General features: G+C 37.5%; 1 protein-coding gene across 1 annotated transcript in view; it reads right to left on the bottom strand.

The window, feature by feature from the left end:
- The window catches only part of LOC150080058 (protein turtle-like), a 189,802-nt gene extending 166,502 nt beyond the window's left edge, over positions 1–23,300 (bottom strand). The window contains exon 1 of the mRNA XM_090382042.1: positions 22,934–23,300. Within this exon, the coding sequence (XP_090238168.1) occupies positions 22,934–23,057 (124 nt within the window). The 5' untranslated portion in view covers positions 23,058–23,300. The remainder of the gene's footprint in view (positions 1–22,933) is intronic.
- Between the last annotated feature and the right edge of the window lie 258 nt (positions 23,301–23,558).

The raw sequence follows: 23,558 nt of genomic DNA, 5'->3' as shown, positions 1-23,558 counted from the left end.
TAACAGTTTTAATTAACTATATTCGTTTTTAATAACATTTTGTTGTATTACTGCCAGTCCTGAAGAATAAAAACAACCTTTCGCAATGTTTATTTATTCTTGTAGTATGGCATTCATTCTTGTTTGCAACAAATGGTACAGAAGGACAAAAATCATCAATGGGAGTAGCAAAAGGAGATTTCAAGTGAGGCAAAATTCAAGTGGGTGAGGCAGATTTAAAAACGCTTCTTTCCTTGAGTGAAGTGAGTTATTAACAGATGTATAGAGAACGCAGGTTGCCCCGCCCAACAGAACACTGTTTCCCGAGTTCTTAGCCCTCAATAGAAATTGTGACATCGTTTAAAGACACAATCCCGGCATCCATTACATGCATTCACAGTGATTCAGGACTCTAGAAATGAAACGATTATCAAGCCCTTTGAGATGCTGGTTTAATCCTGGTCGTCGAAGGCACACCGCAGGTGTGCCCTCGCAGTTATTCATCTAGGAAAGTTACCAAGATGCTAATGAATGTCTGCTTGGAGCCACATCGAGCGAAGTGCTGACAGGTATGACTTTATAGGGCCCTTGTTCACAGTGTCTAAGGCTATCGGCACAAGAGAGAGAGAGAGTACCAGATCACGTGGTACATTTACAAAGTTCTGCGAAAATGGTGCTTTCATGTTTGCATACAGTAAACTAATGTTTTCCCTTCACTTTAATAATTCATCGATTCCTTTTATGCGATATGGTGCTGATGTGTGGATTGGTGGGTGCATTTCGGCGCATAACTGTTATTGAGGGAACCAGTCAAATGATGGCATTGTCTGAGTTTTAATAATGCTTGAAACTGGATGGAAACTTTTCCCCTCGTTTGTGGGCTTCACGGGTTAGATTCGTATGGTAAATAAAGTATTCAGTGTCTGCAAATATGATATTTCCTTATTATTATTCCCTTGAATCAACTCTGCATGTTCCTTCTACTCGGTTTTAACTGAAGGTCTTTAGATATTTCCAAATAAATTGAAAACGTTAAAGCCGCTTTTCCTGAAATACTAACTTACCCATTGCGCAATATAGTTCTAATATCTGACTATTTGCTCCATCGTTTTATTAGACTACCAAGATATTTTTGCTTATCCATTTGTAATATCCTCTTACGATCCATTTTTAATGATTATTTCGTTTGAATCCTTTCTTACAATCATAACTTTATCCTTAAGAAAATTTATTCTTGTCCCATATTCTTTAAAACTTTCTAGGTCTTCTAGCAAATTATGTAATTCCTGTTCTGTATGAGCGCCATATCAACTTAAAATGTCACTATTTGTACAATTTTGTCTTCCATCTTTTCATAATTTATTGTTATTATGAACATCAGTTTAATATTGCATCTCCATGTAATATTAAACTAATGGCTCTGAAATCTTTTCATTTGATGGCATTCTATTGTAATCTTAACAGCGGTCATAAAATGCTGTGGCCATTTACCATATATACATTGAGTGGCCACTTTATTTAGTACACCTACCGAATAGCGAGTTGGTCCCCATTTAGCCATCAGGCTGCTCTGATGGCTAAATAGGAACTCGTGAGCTGAATTTTTCATGGCTTGGAATCAGCAAGGCTTGAATAGCGTTCCGCACGGATGATGGGCCATGTTAGCTCAACTGTTTCCCATATTTTTTTGCAAATTTGATGGTTGCAGATCTCAAATACGAAGATCTCACCTCACAAGTGCTCAATTGGATTAAGGTTGAGTTAATGAGGAAGTCGCCGCAGTAGACTGAATTTACGCTCATGGAGCTGGAACCAGTTCTCTACAGTTCTGGCTCTGTGATATGGCGCATCCTGTTGGAAGAACCCATTCTAAGTCATGGATACACTGCAGCCATGAAGAGAGGTAACAGGTAAGAAATAATTTTCGGATGACCTCTGATATCCAGATGTTGTTCCATTGGTATCAAAGAGACCTAATGTGTACCACAAAAACAAAACATTCCCATACCATTTAACTACCACTAGCCTGTATTCTGATAACTGGAAGGACGTGTCCCTGGGTTTGTATTGTTTTCACTATATTCTGGTCCTTCCATCAGCATGAAACAGCAGGAAATGGAACAGGCAACATTTTTCCAATCCGAGAGGATTAGAAAAAAGCTGTTGTTGTTCCTTCATGTGTAATCGTTTCTTCTTGTTTTTCGCTGATGGGGATACCCAATTCGGTCGTCGGGCTCGTTACCCCATCCATAACAAGGTACGAGGAGTTACGCGTTCTGAGATGCGATTTGTTACCACTGTTGTATTGAGGTTTTGACTGATTGTACCCTACACAAAATGAAAAAAATATATATATAATTTGAAATGAAAAACCAAATAATATCTAGCCACCGGTTATTCTGTAGTCTGAAACAGCTCTGATGCGGAAGGCCAATGGAGGATGTGCAGAGTAACAAAGGCTACATTCAGTCAAATAACTCAATAAAACAGCGGTAACTAAAGCGGCATTTCACAGCTCGCCGTACCTTCTCACGGATGGGATATGACTCCTATCAGTGAAAAAACAAGAAGAAACGATTACAGTGGACTCGGAAGCAACAATATAACTTTTTTTCCAATCCTCCACTGATTGGAAAAAAAGTTGCCTGTTCTAGTTCCTGCTGTTTAATGCTGATGGAAGGACCTGAATATCGTGAAAACAACACATTGCATTAACATCAGTACACTCGAGGTACAGTCATATATAAAACCCTATGAGTGTTGCAGTTTCTTAGATACCAGCGCCTAGCGCCGACGATATTGCAAAGTTCAAAGTCAAATCTTTCGTCTTACCCATTCTCCCATATACATACGTCACTTGCCATCTCCTTTATATCGAGCTAATGGAACCCTGGGATCCGCCACAACGACACATGAATATCTCTAAATCTTCTTTATATCGCTTGGTACAGACGCGTGATGCTGTTTCTGAAGGAGTGCTACCTTTCACGAAAATGGTAAGCGTACCTTAATAAACGGGTCACTCAATGTATCTGCCTACATGTTTTTTTGCTAGTTACTTTATCTTTGCATTTTCCATCACTTCTAATATTTCCATTGGTGTTTCTTTGATTCCCAGCGCATTTGTTCTCTTCATTTCCCTTAATGATTCTAACCTGTTTTCAGTTATAATTGAACCCAGTTCATCCTGACCTTCGTCTTCTCTCTTACCTCTCCCGTAATATAAATTTACATTTAGTCTATCTGTCTAGCGTAAAAGCTTTATAATTTCCCATCTCCATCTTTCATATTGGCCTGTTCTTAAATTTATTATTTAAAATATTCGCTTTTCCAAACATTAAACGATACCCTCCTTCCTTTTCATCACTCTCTATTTTTTAAACCGCTTCCTCTTTACCATTACAACGCGCTTAATCTTTATACACTATTTCCTTTTTTCTTTTGTTGTGGGAAAAAGGAACATTCTTACAGTTCCTTTATCCACCTACGTCGGATCATCGAGTTTTGCCTCTCCATAACAATGCACCCGTGCACAAAGCCAGAGTTACACAAGCTAAAATTCATGAATTGGATTTTAACAATTAAACCCCCCCCTCCAAAATGACTTATCTTTTCTTTAAGTCTCATCTTCGGGGAACTCATTTTAAAGATGAAGACCTAAAAGCAGCTGTTGAAGCCTTGTATGATGTCCAACCTGAAGAATTTTTTTGAACTATTAAACTTTGCAGATTAAATACAATAAGTGTCTCAAAACTTCCGGGTGGATGAATTGAAAAAAAAAAAAAAAAAAAAAAAATATATATATATATATATATATATATATAATAAAATAACGTGGAATTTTTTATCTGTGTTTTACAATCCGTTAGAACTTTTTGAACATCCCTCTTTTATCTCATTACATTCTCACTGACCTCAAAAATGCTATACTTTCTAAGTCCAGTTCTTATTGCCATCTGCTCGCTCCCAATCTCTCCTGTCTTCCATGCAAAATTTTTCTCATCCATGTTAAAACTTCCATTCGCTCCCGTCCAGTGTGAGTGAACCACAGACCTCAGGCCGTTCACTGTTTCCTAATTGAGCGAAAGATACCTCCCTCTACATTATGAACCGGGTTTGATTACATCATAAGGTTTTTAGATCACCCATCACAATCTCCATGTAAAAAAAAAAAATTACAAACTTATCTCGGTATAGAATAAACATGGAAATGATAATTGCCCTTATCTCTTTATCTAGTTTAGGCTCAGATGTTACTAACACAAACCAGCGTTCTAATTTAGTAAAGAAAAAACAAACCCTTTCTCGGAAAAGGGCACGCCCTACTTGAACGAAGAGTTGTTTCGGTATTGCACTGCTTAAGCAGTATTTTTCCTGTGTAAACAAAAGTGCAATGCCGAGTCAACCTGTTGTTGAAGGTGGAAAGCTGTTATTCAAATAAACAGTACTTCTCGAACTCGTTTCTATCTCGTTAGGGAAGTTGATTATTTGAGGTAATGGCACACCAACTTAACGGGTTGTGAAAGAGGACAGTTGTATTCAAATAAACAGTACCTCTTTATGTCAGTGGGGACGTACTCTGAAACAAGCTGGCATATTTCACTGATGATATGGATAGTCGAAATGGCGTCTACCAAATGATAGTTGCTGGCACTGGAACTAGGGGTTGATTAATGGTTAAGCGCTTTTCTGTGATTGGATGAACTCCCACGTGTTTTGGTACGTTGAGCAAACAACTATAACTGAATACTCTATAATGATAAACATTATCATGGCTACTTCAAATGTAGACAATTTATCCTATTAAACGAAGCGGTAACAACATAAAATTATACTTTGCTTATGAACCACAGATTGTACAGTATTAGAAAAAGAAATTTTCTTTGCCATTTATTTTGGTAGAGTTATTATTATTAAAATCAGTTTATTTCCCAAGAAGCCTTGGGTCACCCCTGGCCGGCTCTGTGCAGAAGGGTGTGAATATTTACAGACTAGGGTGCGAGCAACACATGTACGATAAACAAGAGTACATGCGTGCTCGACCCGAGACATTTACAAGATTAAATATACAAAATATACAATTACATGAAGACAAAACAGTCTTTGTCAACTAAAAATAGGCAAGTTAAAAAAAAAATAAATAAGTCTGACATGTCCAGGAGCGGGGAGTATCATAGATTCATTATTTGGTAGTAGTTCTTGAGGATTTCCTTCCTGTAGAGCTTGTCTTCACAGAACTTATCAGGGTGTATCCTTTAAGATCTGAAGACAATTGGCTGGAACATGTTCCTCAGGGAATCAATGCTTGACAGCGAATCGCCACCTCAAATAACCGCTTTCCAACTAAGAAGTATTATTTCCATTTATTATAAGTCAGGTGCCACCACTCTTACAGTTGTTTCAATGGTATTGACGTCTCATCAGAGGGTTGAAAACAGACGAAACGCAATCACAGTATCAGTAGTACACCCACAAAACAACTGTAGAGTCATCGGGCCTGATTTTTTAGCATTCAAAGTCTTGCAGATTTTGTTACCGATCCAGTTTTTAGGCGCATTGGCATATGTGCCTATTGCCTTCACCATGTCCGTCCATCAGCACGCATATAATAACTCTGCTCTGTTGTAATAATTCACAACAGAGCAGAATTGATAGTGGATGGAATTTCATAAAATTCTGCACTGTTTAAAAAGATTTGCCAAACCATCCCAAATTTAATTAAAATTGGACCAATAGAAATCCTATTATTGCTTCATCCGTGCGTCTATCCGTCCGTATGTAATAACTTGACTTCCAGTGGATAGATTTTCACAAAATTTTATATTTCTAGCCTCTCCAAATTCATTCCTCAAAATCGGACGAATAGAAATCCAACAATTATTTATTTATCTTTTCATACATATCACATAGGCTATCCGTGTATCGTATATTGTAGTTGAAGCACTGGATATTATGTTTGTTGCCATGCGCTGTTTGGAGGAATGATGGGGAGTGTGGTGGATTCGCAAAAACGAAATGTCTTTGCATTGCGCAAAAGGTCTTTGCTTTTTGTCCATTCTTTTGTAATAAATCGTGAATTATAATTTGCTAAAGCGCCTGAAATGTAACGTACTGCGAACGTAACTAACTGGGTTAAATTTTACTTTCACCATTGTGTTTCAATGCAATGCTTTTTACGACGAATATAATTGAGCATAATGTATAAGTTACTGTCCAAACTTTTTTCAGATTTTCTTTTCGAGATGGTGCAACTTTTCCACGTGTCATCGAATTCTGAAGGCTAAGATCTAAAATGGCTGGAGCTAATATGATAATGTACTGGTCACTATATCCTCGCGCTGTGCCTTGAATTTTGCTTTACAGTAAAGGTAAGAATATGTTTGCTCGTTACATCTCAAATTATGTTTGAATCTCAAACGATATTTGGAGAATGATGTTTTTGTTTTCTAATATGAACTGAAAACACCACAAATGGTCCCATTACTCGGAATATTTCTGTGTAAAGCTTGTACCAGGCAACTTATTTCAAAGTCGCATTTCTGAATGATCAGTTTATCAAACGTTTAGGGTCGAAGCCTGCAAAACTTGGATGATTATCGCACCTTTCGAAAGGGAGACGAGACGTTTACAGCTGTTTGATTTAATCTTGAAGATTGTGCTGAATTTTACCACCTAGAAACTCTTTTGGTACATGTTTATTATCCTTCCACCAATAATTAGATCACCCTCTACCAGTGCAACCTTCGTGCCATTTGACTTATATACCAACTACGAAAGGTAAATATGCATAAGTATAAATAGAAACAGAAATAAATATACGTGGCTGGTAGATAACTACTGCACCGTGTAGGGAGGATAATAGACAAGTATCCTTCCCCCTTAAAAAAAAAAAAAAATGTAAAACAGGCAAACCAGCCTTAAGAACAAAATTTACATGTACACGATATACTGACTCATCATGATCCGAGTCCGCCTTCGCGCTAATCTAAACAACCCTGCATTTCGAGAAATATACCACGCGCCTGCGCCGTTGCCATGGAGACTACTTATTCGTCTGGCGTTTGTTTCTGTATTTTGTCACTTGGTAAAATATTGCAGGAAAAGACGAAAGGAAAACAAAACATATTGCGGACATAAACATTCTTCATTGTGCTGATTATTTTAGGCCCTTTCATCCAAATCAGTGTTCCATCATAATTTCCGATTCCGCTGCTTTCTGGAATGTAGCGGATTTCTGCGTATGCTAAAGGACCTTGCTTCGAAACACCAGTAATGTCCAGGTGCGCTCGTGCACTTAACTACTTCCTCCGAAGAAATATGGCAAACACGTGACAAAGTGAACCCCCTCGTAGCAGAATCCGTCCTTCTACACGACGATAAATCTTCACTTTCTGGCTATTCACGCGAGTTTTTTTTTTTTTAATTTTTTTTTTGGCTCTCATAGCCGGAAGTTTATGTTAGTTTGACCGGAGAAAGTACTCTCGAACTCCATTAGTGTGGGTTAATACCCCGTGCTGTAGCTTGTAAACTCCGAAAGAGCAGGGATTGGTACAGTGTGTTGATAACAAGAATTTCTGCACAAAGACTCGCCTTCTCAGACACAGCTTATTTGAGAGTTTTAGAAAATAAAATCACTCTGCAGTAGCAGCGAACAGGAAATTACGTCATTTGTTGTTCGGTCTCCGCTCGAGTGTTTGTGCAATTCTGTTTTCCTGGGAACTGCCACCAGCTTTAGCAGACAAAGCCATTTAATAGTTGATTGTAATCGATTCGTTGTCGATGGTTGTCTATAAATAATTCCCTAAAGTGTGATCGGTATAGTTTGTTAGATTCTTATGGAGACACTTCACTCACATTACGATGTATTTGTTACACCGCCATCCTATCTGAATCTCAATGCATCGCGAAACTAGTGAGGAAGATAAAGCAGAAGAAAAATGAACATCGATCTTTTTTGTCTTGCTCATTTCTTAAGTCTGACTTGCCTTTTCTTCTCTTCCTTTCCTCTTCCTTTTTCCCTCCTAAATCGGATGATCGGAAGGAATAATCTTACTATAGCAGGACCCGATAGATAGATACTCCAGAATATGGTCCAAAGATGTTGAGGAGAGCGCTTGACCTACTCTTCTGTTTTCGGCTGACGCATTGGGACTGCCTTCAACGGCTGGCAGGTGGTTTCCCAACTCAATTTTTACTTTTACCGCATGCAAGAGACTATGGGTTCTAGTTAGTACTGTTGTGACTCAGTTGTTTATTGGAAGATATTCTTGTTTATATTCCGGCAACACCATTAGGTGAGTGGAGTTTACAATAAATCAATCAATCAATACAAATGTTAATCGTATTTAACAGTCACTGGCTTGAACCCCGGTCCACTCAAAGAGCGTGTGCTATTGCACTCGCGCTCCTGACCCCTCGGCTGCGTCAGTCGTTCTGTAGGTCTTACTGGAGCATACTTTTTCAGAGTTTACTTGAAACTGGTTCAGGATTTCCATTGTATTAATTGGGAACATTCTGTTAAAGCTATTGAAGGAGATTAGGTTGGACTGGCGCACTTATCTGTCAGTAACTTGGCCAGGATATGAATATTTGACCTGATAAACTTCCAAGATGTCCAGTCCATATTTGCATACAGAATGCCTCTTGATACAGTGAAGGGAAATGGGAAGAACCGGTTGAACCACCTAAGGAGACAATATTCAATGCTTAGGGTATGTTCCACGACTGTATATGGTATAAAGTATGTTCCATGCTTTATCCTGACTGTACAGCCTTATAGCTAATTGGCTATCACTGGGATGATCCCCACTTATAGAAACTAAACTAATTTAATGTTAGTAATAATCTTAAGTGGTTGTTTGTGGCAAAAGTATGAACTTTCTCTACAGCGTAAATTCATCAAAGTTAACAACCGTTTCTATACTATTTACTAATAACTTACATCAAAATATTGACTTTTATGCACAAAGATGGATCTGAATATTTCGCAAGTTGTAAACTATTTATGCGTCTAATCACAAATACGATGACTGCTAGTATAGATAGTAGCAGCGTCATCCACAACTTATCAGCAAGACATGGCCATCAGAGGAAACACACTAATCCAGCCCCTGGGATGTTTAATGATCCGTAGCCACAATTTCCCCTGCGAACTTCTCACTCCTTGGACAGGCCTGTTTCGAGAATTTTCCATTTTTCTCACACGAAATGCATTTTCTTTTGGAAAAGGAATTTTTACAAAGAAGCAAGAAAACGCACTCTTCTGTTCCTCTTTCTCCTTTGTGCTCTCTTCCTCCCTCTCTCTCTCTCTCGCGAATGAAAACAGAAATGATTTCACTGATTACAGATAATAAAACGAAAGATTTCCCAGTAGGAGCGCCCTCATACTGATTTTCTAACGTCGAGGGCTTAAAAGGAAAGTTAAGGAGTATTTCCACTCCATTATGTGATGAGCACAACGATCCATCTTTGTCTATTCTTTCCTCTCTCTGCAACAGCAACAAACACTTGATAATAAATAAAGGCATCAGTTTGTTTTTGGTCCATTGTGACAACTTTTTATTAAACACTAACTACGGAAGAGAAGCGCGAACAAGTCGATGAACGGTATGATAAACTAATAATGAGCAAAAACACTCCACTTAACAAAACTTCAGAAATGTTAATTCTTTACAATAGGGATAGTTCTAATATAATACATTAACAGACTCCTCGATGCCTTGTTTTAACCAACGTGTGGGATTTTCCTGTACAGCAGAGAACATTGCGTTAAATACACCAGTTAACACCCTTTGGTTTTCTTTGTGTTGTCAGAAGAATCTGCTTCTAAGGAATTGTTTTAATTATATAAAAGTGTAAAAATATCATTAGTAATAGTCTCTTGAAATTCGTAATGGCGTTATAATCATTTCTGTAAAGTGATATATTAAGTGCTAGGTTTATATAAAAGTAATAACGTTCATTAAACATTAATACTTCAACTGATATTGGGTAACTCGTTTCCTGTCATATTAAGCTCCATAAATAGTCCGAAAACCAGTTATTAAGCTCACCTAGGAAGTCTATCGGTAGACCTCTTGTAACATTTGCAGCGTGCTGTAGATAAATCGCTTCTATTATTCGCGTAAAGGTGCTTAATATCACTCTACAAATAGCACTAATTGAGATCTCACCGTCATTTTGAACATGGCTGCTTTCGTATATAAAATAGAGTAATTTTACAGGTCATCAACTGCAATTCTTTGTACATCATTACCGAATCCCATGATGCTCTTACTACCATTAGTGAGTCCACTGACATCTGGTGGGAAAATATTAAATAGCAACGTCTACTAAGCTCATTTTTTAAAGGGCATTTAGGGATGAAACCAATGGTTAGGCTTAAGTGATGACTTATTTAAGATATTTGCATCAAGTGAGTGAGCGCGTTCTTTTCCATCCACAAACAGTGCAAAATATATGAATGGACTCTTCTCTGTCAACAAATAATCCTTAAAGACCAGTTGTTGGATATTTATTTTATTTTTTTAAAATTTTCTCAACATTTTACTCCACCACACTGGCGTATTTCAGAAATGGCTTTCTTCATCAAGAACCTGTCAATTTTTTTTTTTTTTTTTTTTAAATTCATATGATGAGTTCATCTGCAGTATCAAAAAATAGCGGACTAATTACCGAACCTCGTGAAATTAATATCTAGCTACGATTTTCTTTTAAAAACCATGCTGTGTTTCCAGCTTAATTCTTTTTTAGGTTAATTCTTAATAAATTATGGACTCTATGCTAGAGTTACCCATTTTACCCTTAGAAGCAGCGCATCATTGAAAATCTGAGAGATATTTGCATATCTCAGATCTTTAGGGACCTCCTCGAAGTCCAGCGATGCTCTCATTATAATAGATAATGGTTTAATGACCTCTCTTGTTGCTTCTTTTTTTTTGGTTTAACTAGATAAATATCTAATCCTCGTGCCTCATTGTCTAGGTGCTAAGCAAATAACTCGTCCCAACTTAGTTGATCTTGAAGCTAAGCAACTTCGCTTCGGCTATACACTGGGGAAAATCTTAAAGATACCGTATATTATTTTAGTGAAGAGTGTTCTCACATTGGGGACAGCAAACCTCACCTGTCTATCAATTGTTTAATAGTGTCCGCATTACACCAGGCCCAAGTAATTCATAATGGATTTGTCAGATCGATACAGTTTATGCATGTTAAAACTGAACTTTGTCCCTTGGGATTTTAATCGCCTCAGATGGCTTGCGACCAATGAATTCAGTGGCGTAAAAGTACTTATTGTTTCGTGTTAGTTTTCGACCTTAAAACATGACAGACAATCGCGTGTGGACTTAAGCCAGTTTCTAATTGAAATAACACCCTCTCCAAAGATTTGTATACATTGCTTCTTGGCTTTCATCCACACGCCAGCTACAAAGCATATTAGACGAGCCAAGTTCTGATAGAACTCTTTAGAGAAAACGGTTGATTGAATAGCGAAGGTATGAAAAGACTGGTTATGTGAAATTTGGTCAAAGCGATGGAGACTATTTTTGTTCCTTGCGTGATCTAATCCTTTCATGAATATGGTGGTAGTAGTTGTTGCAGCCAAATTGATAAGAAGGCATGCAGAAAAATTTCTTCAGAAAATAGTGTGTGGCGGGATAAAACTAAAAGCAGTGTGGCTTAGAGTTCTGATTGGTAATGTTTTCTTAATTTTCTACAATAGCATGGTTCGGCTTGTGGCAGCCACAACCAGTCTTATCATTCTCTGGGGATTCTGTTTCAGATGCCTCGGTAAATCTTTATAAGTTAATTATCTTGACACCTGAAATGTTGTCAAGACTTATGTCTTGGTAATAAAGATACCTAGATTTACTCACTGATGTGTGACGCAGTGATAGTATGTGCACGATATTCTGTATTATGAGCAAGTAACCTTCTATAAACTTCTAATATATTGAAGAACGGAACGAATGAAATCGTGTTCTTTATACTGTTCTCAAATATTCGGTCCATAGGAGAAACGCTTATGTCTAATTAAAGAACAAACTAAATTGGGCTCATACGAAATAAGGTTTCTCTGTATTTTATCCTGTAAACAATTAGTTTCACACTGAGCTGAGTTTCCTCAAAACTAAGTCAAGCCAACCTCTCCTAAAAGATCCTCATTTAGTCTATATAAGTTCACCTACAGCCTGTTCAAGAAAGGATACAGTAGTTGTAAATGAACAACAGTGCATGCACTGTTTCCTTTTCATGAATAGAGTATAGATCGAGAATGCAACGTTAGCATATCTTCCAAACTCTATATTAGTTTTAGGAAATATTTATTAGACGCAACTGGTACCTTTTTAAAGTAGTCTCTACTACCAAGTCTTGCATAGTAATAGTCTCTATAACTCCCCGCATAATTGGAAGATGCAATTTAAAGCATGCTCATACACACTTGTCAAAAAAAAAAAAAAAAAATAGGGGATCACTGCACAATTTATTGGAACATCTATCATAACAATGTCCATTGCAGCCCGAGTTCTCCAACAAATACAGGCAGAGAATAACAGCCGAATTCGCCCTTACAAACATGGACCTTTTGCTAGAAGACCTGTTGTATGTACATTCCATTTAGTGTCTGTCGGTCCTTGTGTGGTGCGGAAGTTGAAACAACCGTTGTTCGTACAGGAATATAATCAGTTCGATGGAGACGGATTGTTGTTATGTGGTGGCATTATTATTTGTGGTCATAGAGACCACCGCCTCATCAAGAATAGGACCCTGACTGCACTCAGGAGTAGAAGTGAAAGTCAATGGGCCTTCGGTATGATCGAAGACTGCAATCTATCGAATTGTATCATTATTATCATTATTATTGCAATAAAGATTTCTTACTTACTTTCATCCCCATATAGATTGGGCAGATGAGAGCCTGTTCGCTCTCCTCTGTCTGAATTAATTTTATTGAGGACGTTCTAGAAAGATGCACTGCATCTGTCCCGATTATGCACTGACATTTAACCATCTGAATCAACACTTAGACAAGAGTGACGATTGATTCCCCAACTCATCAATACCTTGATTTTATTGATGCATCGTAGGTGCGAAACATACATGTCTCTTTCTAGGGATTCACACTAAACGGTTGCATGTCGTCCCCACAGTCGCAGTTGTGTAAACAGCATCCCACAAAGCGTGTACCAATCTACCTTCTGTAGATTGGTACACGCCTTTGAGTTTACCATGGTTTAGGTTGTTTGTTGTGGATTTTAGGAGCATTAGCAACTAAGGCCATATTGCTCCGGGATATGCGGTGGTCATTCCCTGACCTTTCCGCATCCTCCGTATTTGGTGGTGACAGGCTCGAACCCCGGTCTAATCAAGAAGCGTGTGCTACGCACTGCTGCTCCTTCCCACCTGGCTACGGAGGCGCCTCATGGTTTAGGTCGCGTGATTGCTAAATACGGCGATGCTCCTTGTATTATACCTGTCTTGAAAACTACTCTAGCCCTGTGTGGTCGCCATTGAGTATAAACAGAAATTAATTTAAAACTGTAGCTTACAGTACTTTGCTTTTGATATGTAGTGTTTCAATGAAGCCGCAATTATTCTTAACTTTTGGGTTTTTGACCAGATTAGTTAATCACATCAGTCCTCTCAACATTTGGTTGGAGGCCTATAACTTCTGACGTTGAGAGAGGCTTTATTCATCCTAAATTCTCCCTTCAATTAGTAGGGTGCCTAATTTGTAGCCACGAGAAATCATAGGCCTATTGTCAGATGTCTCTAACTACTTGAATGTAATTTCCATCGAGCCACGGTTATTTAACTAAGTGCTTAGAGCAAAGACGTTCCAGTTATTAGGTTTCCCTACTGAACACAACAGTCAATTATTCAAATATTCATAATTAAAATTTCACAGGATTCCCAATGCAAGAATGTTGTTTATCTAAGTACCCTTCTGCATCGTCATTCCCTAATGTATTCTTTTAAAATGACAATTTAGTTGAGTGCATCTGTACCTACAGCACTATCATTGAACTCTGCGTGTATGTTTAACATAACGGTGAGTTACTTTAGCAGAAGTAGCGTTATGATAACAAATATGGAAAAGTAAGAGCTAATTAATAAACGCTGGTAACCATTACTGAAAACTAAAAGGAAGAAATACCCACAGGGACTGATCACCTGTAGATAAAGAGTCATGCTACGGATGCATGGCCGGTTTCCAGATATTTCATGATACCTACGTGGAAGCGAACGATACTGCAGCCCACAGCATCACCTCTAGGTCTAAAACTCGGCAATAGCAGCGGGAAGATCACTAGAAACGGGCACATAGAGAGAGAATATGAATCCCCTACAGACGTAGGTCATGATCGAACGATATGCAGTTGTGGAAGGCGGAGAAATGGTGCGGGTGGATAAGCACGAAGAGGGAAGAATAGGGGCTGCTTATCACAGCGTGTGGCCACTGAGGTTTATCACCGTCGTGTATGCAATTGCTGCTGCAGCTCTCGCTGGGAGATGAGAAGGAATGTTCTGTTGTGTTAGGCAGCACAAGTGCCTCAGGAATTAGCACTAAAGCGACAGCCGTTAACAGATGTCGCTGCATGTCTAGCATCGGATATCGCAGACGCATAAACGAGATTAAATGTAAATAATTTATCAGCTTTCAGATACCCACGACCCGTTTTGGTCCTGTGAAAAGGAGTGAATTTTATTTGAAAAAGTGTATTTCTGTTGCTGACGTTGAAGGAAGTGTTTTCGACACTTCAAAGCTTCTTGAATTCTGATCTAGTTCGTGGCAATTAGTTTCAGTTGAGTATAACTACTAGTGTTAAGAAAAAAAAAAAATAATATGCTCTATAAATATCCATACAAGACAAAAACGGAACAGATAACACTTACGTTACGAGAGCGACTTCATAATCCATTCTCAGAGTAGTAGATTTTGTACAAAGAGTGTACAGTGCAGAGAAACATTTAAATGCTTTCTAAAACTGCAAATGAAATGTTATCTTTTTAAGGTAGCATATAAATATAAGGTCATCTGCAAACGTATTCTTATGCTTCCAGTCGAACTGGTAATTGGAGACACTAGGAAAAAATCATTACCTAAACACAACAAAACTATTAGTTTTATGCTACAGTATTAGTTAAATAAAAATATACCAGGCACAGAAAAATACGTTGGCTGCAGTTAGCCAACTCTATGGATATAAACATTCTTTTAAACAAAGGAAACTGTACACACTCCGTATCGTGACAGCGTAGTAGTAGTAATGGCAAATGATGCAAGAAAGCAAGCTTATATAACATCAGCCAAAAAAAAAAAAAAAAAAAGTTCACCCATCCGCACCCTCCAATAATTTGTCTAGTTCTCCCTTGAATTTATTCAACCCATCCATTTCCACAACAACAGATGGAAGCCTGTTCAATCAACCAGCTGGCTGAAGCCAAATTTCCCCACATCTATCCTGCAATAATCTCTCCTCAACTTGAATTTATGCTCCCTCATTTGTGTACCCTCAGCAAGTGGAAGAGTACTATTAACATTCAGTTTACTCAATCCATTCAAAGCTTTCGACACCCCAGTCAGATCTCCCCGCACGTGCCTGGTCTCGAGACGCTGCAGTTTTCAGAAATGAAGCCTTTCTAGATAAGAGCACCCTTTTGTTCCCTTCTCCAATCTGGTTGTTGCCCTTCTTTGCACCCGTTCCAGCAGATCTACATCCTTTCTAAAGTGAGGCCTCCAGACCTGTATACGGTACTCAAGATGCGGTCTAACCATGGCCGTATACAAAGGGATAATCACCTTATCCTGCTAGCAACGTTTCTGTATATTATTATTAACAAAACTCCATGAGCTGTCCTGGCAGCATGTTTGCACTGCGCAAATAATTTCATGACTGCACTGCGCAATGCAAGGTACTGCTACCCATGTGCAGTACCTTGCATTTTTCGATGTTAAACTTCAACTACCGTTTCTCAGCCTATCGACCCAATTTTCCTAGATCTTGTTGCACTAGCTCACCCTGATGACTGTTGTTAACCACCCTGCCAACCTTTGTATCATCTTCTAACTTAGATATATATTAAGCCTTATATACTTTCATCAATATCATTGATAAATGTTGAAAACAACAATGGACCCAACACTGAACTCTGAGGAACTCCACTAATAATATTAGTCCACAAAGAGCTATGAACAGTTTCCCGAGATCAAGGAGGAAGACGAAACAATTCAGACTTTCCAAACAAAAATAATCGTTACTAAGTTATTGATGATTAGTAGAAGGCAATTAACATACTGTGAGATGCTCAATTTTTGTTTATTGCTAGCTTTCTCCCACTCTTAGAATATCAAACTGAAGAAACAACAGTTAACCATAACTCCGTTTATTTTTCGACACCACCAGCTGGATCTTGGACAGAAGAGTAGATTTTAAAACCAAAGGATACATAAAAAAACTCACTTGCTCATTTGGAGAACTGACATTTATTGGATAATTTCAAATTTGGAAGAACTCAGAAATAACAAAAATAGACGAGTGTTATTTTATGATTGGCCGTTCAAAAACATCCCACTGTATCTGATTTTGAACAGAGAAATTCCAAATGAAATTTGCTAATAAAACAGGATAACGATCGTCATATTTCAGTATCCACATCCTCCAATTCATCTTTTAGTAAAGAAAAACCTATTACTTTGAAATATAGGGATGAATTGGGTAGAAGCAAAAAAGGACCGGCTACCTGATGATCACAGCGGGCTCAGCATGAGAGGAATCTCTTTCTATACAGAAATCCTGTGGTGTCGTGCGCGCTAGTTCGAATAACATCGATCCAGCTACTCTAGATGGGCAAAAGGTCATCCGCAACACTCTCATCAATTCTAACACTGACATACCACCCAAATTATGAAATAGTCATTCGCCATTGAAGAAACACATCTAACAGCAGGGGAGTAGTTTGATCTTTGGAATCGTATCTTAGCACTAAGACATTATCCAATGACAAACAGAAGAGACCACCATCTCGAAGAATATTTATGGCAAGTTTTATTACCTATATTTCATGTTATCCGCTGCGCTTGTTTCAAAACTTAGGAAGTTATGCTCGGGCAATCACAATTTTATGGGAGAAAGATTAATAAAAAAGACACTTAATATTAGTTGAACGAATGATGGCAAACACCAAGTATTGGTTATCCTATGGACACACACAGATGGGTGGCAAAGAATGTTTATGATATTCATGAATTATGTGTACTTTTCAGGAAATTTAATTTTAGAAAAGCACAAACAAATAAATGGAATATTACAAAATGCAATCCATGGATCTTGAGAAATTTTAACTGGTCAGTCAATTTGAATCTGAATGGTGAGGTCATATATTCCGAAAATTTTGGATTTAGGAGCGACTACTGTTTATTAGTTTACTCTCTGTAAGGGGTAAGCAGATCTCTGCAAAGTTATAAATATCCCAGAACGTAAATACACAATAAGATATGTAATTTATCTCGAAGAAGAGAGGATTGACCACTTTTGCTACGTGAAAGAGCACACAGAACCATCATTTTTTTGAGGTTACAAGATTTTCATTACTCCGTATCTTGTTGGTTTGACTATTGACTTAACCACTCAAGTGGACCCAAGCTATGTCAATGAAGATAACTCTGTCCAAAAATGTCAGTTCGATTCGAATCGATAATGGTGCAAAACCAGCGACAATAATGCAAGCTTTTTTTCTTTATGAAGTTCAAGTTTTCCTTTTCTGGCGTATTCATATAATGCATGAATACTCTAGAGATGGAGATCAAAGTATTTAACAACCGGTTGTGTACTTGGAGATATTTTGGATGATAGCAATAAAAACGTTGATTAATCTTCAAGGTTTTATTTGCTTAACAATTAAGGGCGCACAGTTCTCTTTTTTTTGTCACCAATGCTACCTGAACAGATATTTTTCTCGAAATTCCACTTCCATATCCGATTTTGAACCAAAGTTGTTCAACCCAAGCACACGTTCAGATAGGAAATTTGTTATGATGGCTTTGTCACGAACAAAATCATATGGATGAGTTTGTGTACCTGTAACCTAACAAACACTGTTCTGCATGAGGACGTATACCGTGTTGCCACCGATGTGGTTTTATAAAAGTTCAGTATGGTTACCAAAATGAGGGAAATTAGATCTTTCATTCTGAGTTGCGCGTTGTTAAGCATGATGTAACATGAAAAAAAAATAGATTTTTCAAATAAGTAAGAGGTTTCCGTTAATGTAAAGCCATCTGGAATGAAATCATTCAAGATGGCTAATTTATTACTTGCTGTTTATTAACTGATCATTTTACAAAATGATCAATCATAAATTTTGAAAATCAAGTATTAGAAGGGCAGCCAGCAAGTAGCAGTTTTGTTGTTAATCAGAGTTGAATCTCTAAGGGATTGGGAAACTTCTACGAAGTTAGAACTACCCAAAACGTAATGCATAATTAAGATATCTGGTTGTTCTCAAACAGTTAAAGTATCCGCACGCCACTGCACATGAAAAAAAATAATAATAATAAATTATCGACTGTGGAAAGAATAATGAAGGTGGGTTGACTTTCTCTTAAATATTAATGTAAGAATTTTTGGTTTAAAAAAATCCCACCATTCACTTCATGTGCAATTTACGACTCCACAAAGCCACAGACTTTGTAGCCGATACTTCATAACTCACCCAGAGTCAACATCGATCAATCAAACACCCGCGTGACCAAACATGTGAGTACTTTGTTATGAGACATGTCAAACTTTTCCACTTTGATCCTACTAAAATATACACTTCATCAAAAATTTGGATGGGTGGGTAGTGACCCGAGAATCATATAGTAAGCAAAATAGCTCGATTCAAAATTCCAGTTATAACAGTAAAATGGATATTCAATATTTGGATATTTAGAGTTTAATTTGTTTTGTAGGAGCACAGGAAAGATACTGTGCAAAATAATAAAAATAATGAAGAATTATGCCTAAGTCTGTTTCTGTGTTTCCATCCTACCACTACGGTTCAGACATTGCCACAAAATAATTTTCTTTCGTACAATTATCACGCAAGATAATTTATATTAAAATTATCTGCGCCAACATTGCAAGATTAATGTTCAGATGAAATAAATGACGTGTTTTATAGATTTTTACATCAACTGGATATTGAACTCATCTTATGGATAAGCTGTGTTCTCATTAGTTAGTAAACAACCATAACGCACACATCTCATAAATGATGATTATAATGTACACGCAGAAAAGCATAAAAATATGCATTTAATTAATTACAGTTATATGTGATAGTAAGTGACATCTCATAAAAGCTAATCAATAAACGATTTATAACTTGACGATCCACTTTTATGGAAATAGTCGAAAACCTATGAGAAACACCTAAAGACGAGAACGGAAAATTGAGTTTTGGCCTGAAATGACTCTCCGCGTTCATTAATGTTTCTTATAAACGATATTTGATTGTATTACTTCGGTTTTGGCATGCTATCTTCGTCTTACATGCAGCAATAATTGCATATTATTTTTTCTGTTTTTTTCCGTTTGAATAAATCGTATTCGCATCTGTATAACTGCATTATTTTGCTTTTATGCCATCCACTAGTGAATTTGATTGTCCCAAATGTATTCAGCATCAGTTGTGTCCACCCATTAATGAAACAAATAATTAACTTGACACGATAACAGACAAGTTTAGTACTTAAACTTAGGAAAACCACGAAAAAGATCCTGTCGGATAGAACTGAATTTGAGTCTCCCCTAATAGACACTCTCACTATCTTATTTTGCCGCTCAGGTCGTATTTTATTCATCGGGTAGTTGGCGAATTGCACCGATTTTTTTGAACATAAGTTGTAGTCTGAAGGGAAATCAAATAAACACATAAGAAGAAGACGTTAGTAATCGTCTTGAAAACATGCTTCTTGAAACAGTCCATTAGATAAAAAAAAAAAATCTAAAGATACATATAACAATCCAAACTGATTCACATTGGATTCCCTGCTTCTTTTAGTCTCCCAAATTGCAATCCATCCAGGGTAGATAGAGCACTAGAGCTTCAATAACTTTTCTTGTTTGAAACTGTGATAAAACCATTTCCACAGTAAGGGATGCAGCAATCCATACTTACTCCAAATATCCCATCTTCACGCAGGATTTAAACAATCCTAAACGAGCTACACGGTTATATTTACAAAGGCCAGATCTCATTTCAGACGCCAATATCAAGAAGAATAAAAAAAGAAAAGGGAGACAGCCAAGGAACAAACATATTTGCATAAATTAAATCGTAGCCAATTTTCTCCCGACTACATCAGCGTACGGGCACATTAATACAAGGACTTTTAAATATATTGATTTCTGTTGTTTTTATCTGTTTGTTTCGCACAAACTAATTCAGCTGGAGTTCTTCAATTAAGTGGCTGAACAGCACTAGACTCGAGTTAAATTTATTATCTCTTCATAAAATTATGCGCAAACTTAATCGCTTTTGCCTTTAAGCACTGACACTGGATACCGCTAGGTGGCAGCATAAAAGAACACAACTGAAGTCGAGCGTAATGATAAGAGGCAAGCAGAGATAAGAATCGTGTATTTCCATTTTGTTCGTTTTCATTAAAATGAACATGGAAATACTTTGAAGTTGCTGGTTCAGTGGATGCTTCACTTGCCATTCATTTGGAGCATTCTGTGTTCGAGTCCCGTCCATTTGGAAGACAATGACTTTAAGTGCCTTTCATGTAGGTAGTGGTTAGCCAGTCGTGGGCTGATCTATTTTTACTTTCAAAAGATAAACTGGTTTTAAAACACAATTTACAGAGACGATATACTACATCGTGGTTTGAGTGGTCTTGGCGATAAACCAAATAACTCAACTTTCCTTAATTCTGTCCTACATGTCTTGTTTATACTCTGGCAACACCACCAGGTTAAAGGGGTTTACAATAAATCATGAATACAATTGTTAATCGTATTTAGCAACCACGGACTTGGACCACGGTCCACTCAAAGAGCTTGTGCTGCTGTAGTTTCTTTCCTGACCACTCGGCTATTTCTCTGTTCTGACAAATAATTCTGATTACAAATTGAAATTCTCATGAAATAAGCTCTAATAATTTTCACCTCTTTTGATACTATTTAATTTGACTAATGAATTTATGAAAATATAATGTTAAAAAGCATAAATGAAAAATTACAGTTGATGTACAAAGTATTCCCCTGGTTAAAATTCCTATTTATTTAAAACGTGGCTGTGTGCAAAGTCATACTTCAATAAATATTTATCTTTGAGTTAAAATAACACTCGGGGGGTGGACCCAAGGGGCCCCCATTCGGGAGGAAGAGAGGACATATACCAGCGCATGCGACTACAGAAGACATAAAATATATTTAAATGTTTGCACGTATTAACGTATGCATATGTCACACAAAAATAGTTACAAACATGGGCTGCGGAACAGTCCCCTCTATACTGGGGGATTTTTCATACTCATACATGCGCATGTGCATACAGACTGGCGAACATAATGAATTATCCCCTTTATTTTCCTTTTTTTAGGAGGAACAAATGCATATGTTATTCCTACACGTGTTTTTATTATTATTTTGTTTTATTTAGGGGAGGGGATTGTCTCTGAAACCCTGATAACATCCACGATTTATTTCAAAACTGCACTATAGCAAATACATACATCTATAGTACTCGTCCAACATGGCGATTATCTTTTGAGAAAAACGATCATATGTATATCACCTTTGGTAAATTGTCTACTCCTTTCCTCTTCTTGGGATGCACATATAGCAGTTGTGATTTGTATTGTTTCCCACCAGGTATTTTGCCTGAATTTATTTAGAAATAAAGCTTTAGAAATTACCAAGCATTATCTAACACCCTGGGAAAAATTACAAAAATTATAGCTTCCTACCAGTCATTAGCGCACCCCCATAGAAAGAGTCCAACTCTGGCAGAGCCGGGGTCTTGCTAAAATTTATCTTGTTGACATTTCATTAAGTTGAGCACGTATATCCCGATACGCTCCACAGCTGGCGTAGGGCGACTATGCCACGCGAGACAAGGATGTTTATGTACATTGAATAATTAAGCTAAAATAGGTTAGAGCCGACTGCATGTTTTATTCCTGCAAAAGAGAATAAAAGGGGGGCTCCGCTAGCTCGAACTGGTAGATGAATAGCAAACAGACTACACGAGATGAACATGCAAAGGTAAACTTTTCGTTGAGGTTTGCGAAAGTTCAAAGTAAACATCCAAACAGGGGGAATGTGCCGTGTTGCAAAGATACATGACTGGCAGCATAGACAGATAATCAATTTTCATTCTGGGCACGTCACCACCTGCAGGACTCTACTACATTTTCGGTGCAACTGTTAGCGAAATTTTTTCCTAATTATGAAGGGTTTAATTCTACCTAAGAGCGTGCGGATATTTCGTATCCATCCAATAATTAAAAATACAATTATTATTAATTAATATCCGGCGTAATTGAAAAATACAGCTGCCATTCTCATAACCTGTCAATTATTTTTGATCAATGCAGAACTAGGGCTCGATTAAGTATTAAACGCTTCATTTAAGCTCCAATTCCGTTTTGTTAATTGAAAATTACAATCAGCGATAGTTTAACTAAAAATCGATGATAAATTAAGCAGTCGGTAATTGCCTTGACAACTGTTATCGATCAGCTGTTGTATTGATTGGAAATCAAGTATAAAAGAAAAGTCACGTTCCACTATGAAATAATAATTTTCTCGAATATAAATGTCAAAAAAAATCATAGAAAATCCATTTATTCCACAAAGGGTCATTTTGTAGACGTGAGGAAAATTGACTATTCTGTTGATCAAATAGCTGCCAAAGCCTGATATTAACGCAATAAACTAACAGATCACATTACCTGTTACATCCACTGAGGGGGCGATGGTTCCCCACGAGGTTACAAAGACCAATATTCCGGTAAGTACAACACGAAGACCAATGTAAGGACACAAGAATCCCATCTCAATAGTTACACCGTCCATCGGTAATCATCAAAGGCACAGTAACCGCTGGCCACTTCTTTCCTCTCTTACATATAAGCTGTCAAAACTGTCGACCTTGGCGCACGTGAATATACTCCAAGTCGAATGGCTGAGAAAGAGCAAACGCTTATCCTCAGTCAGTCGGATGATCCACCAAACCAGTGTCACATATCCACACAAGGATCTGTAATGTACAGCTGAGTTGCTGTAATGTTAAAAGAGGAGACCGCGTTCAACTGGCGTTTCCTGCGTTCGCTGTGAACAGTCAAGTAATGCTTCGCTCACTGGTCTGTCACTGCTTTCTGACAGCAGACAGGTACCGCCCTCTATGGGAGAGTGTAATATATTATTTAAAGTTTTTCCTAACAAACCTGGCTTTCGAAGTCATCTTTCGTTCGCTCTTTATTTTATTTTATACTTTTTTTTTCCCTGCGAAGGTGTTAAAAGTGTTCTGTATATCCTTATGTCGTATCGGTTCAGAATTTGATTAAAAAATACGAA

The sequence above is a fragment of the Mastigoproctus giganteus genome, chromosome 9 (genome assembly GCF_048544385.1).
Source record: "Mastigoproctus giganteus isolate SK-2022 chromosome 9, ASM4854438v1, whole genome shotgun sequence".
Lineage (NCBI taxonomy): Eukaryota > Metazoa > Arthropoda > Arachnida > Uropygi > Thelyphonidae > Mastigoproctus > Mastigoproctus giganteus.
This window is presented reverse-complemented; position numbering and strand designations above follow the sequence as displayed.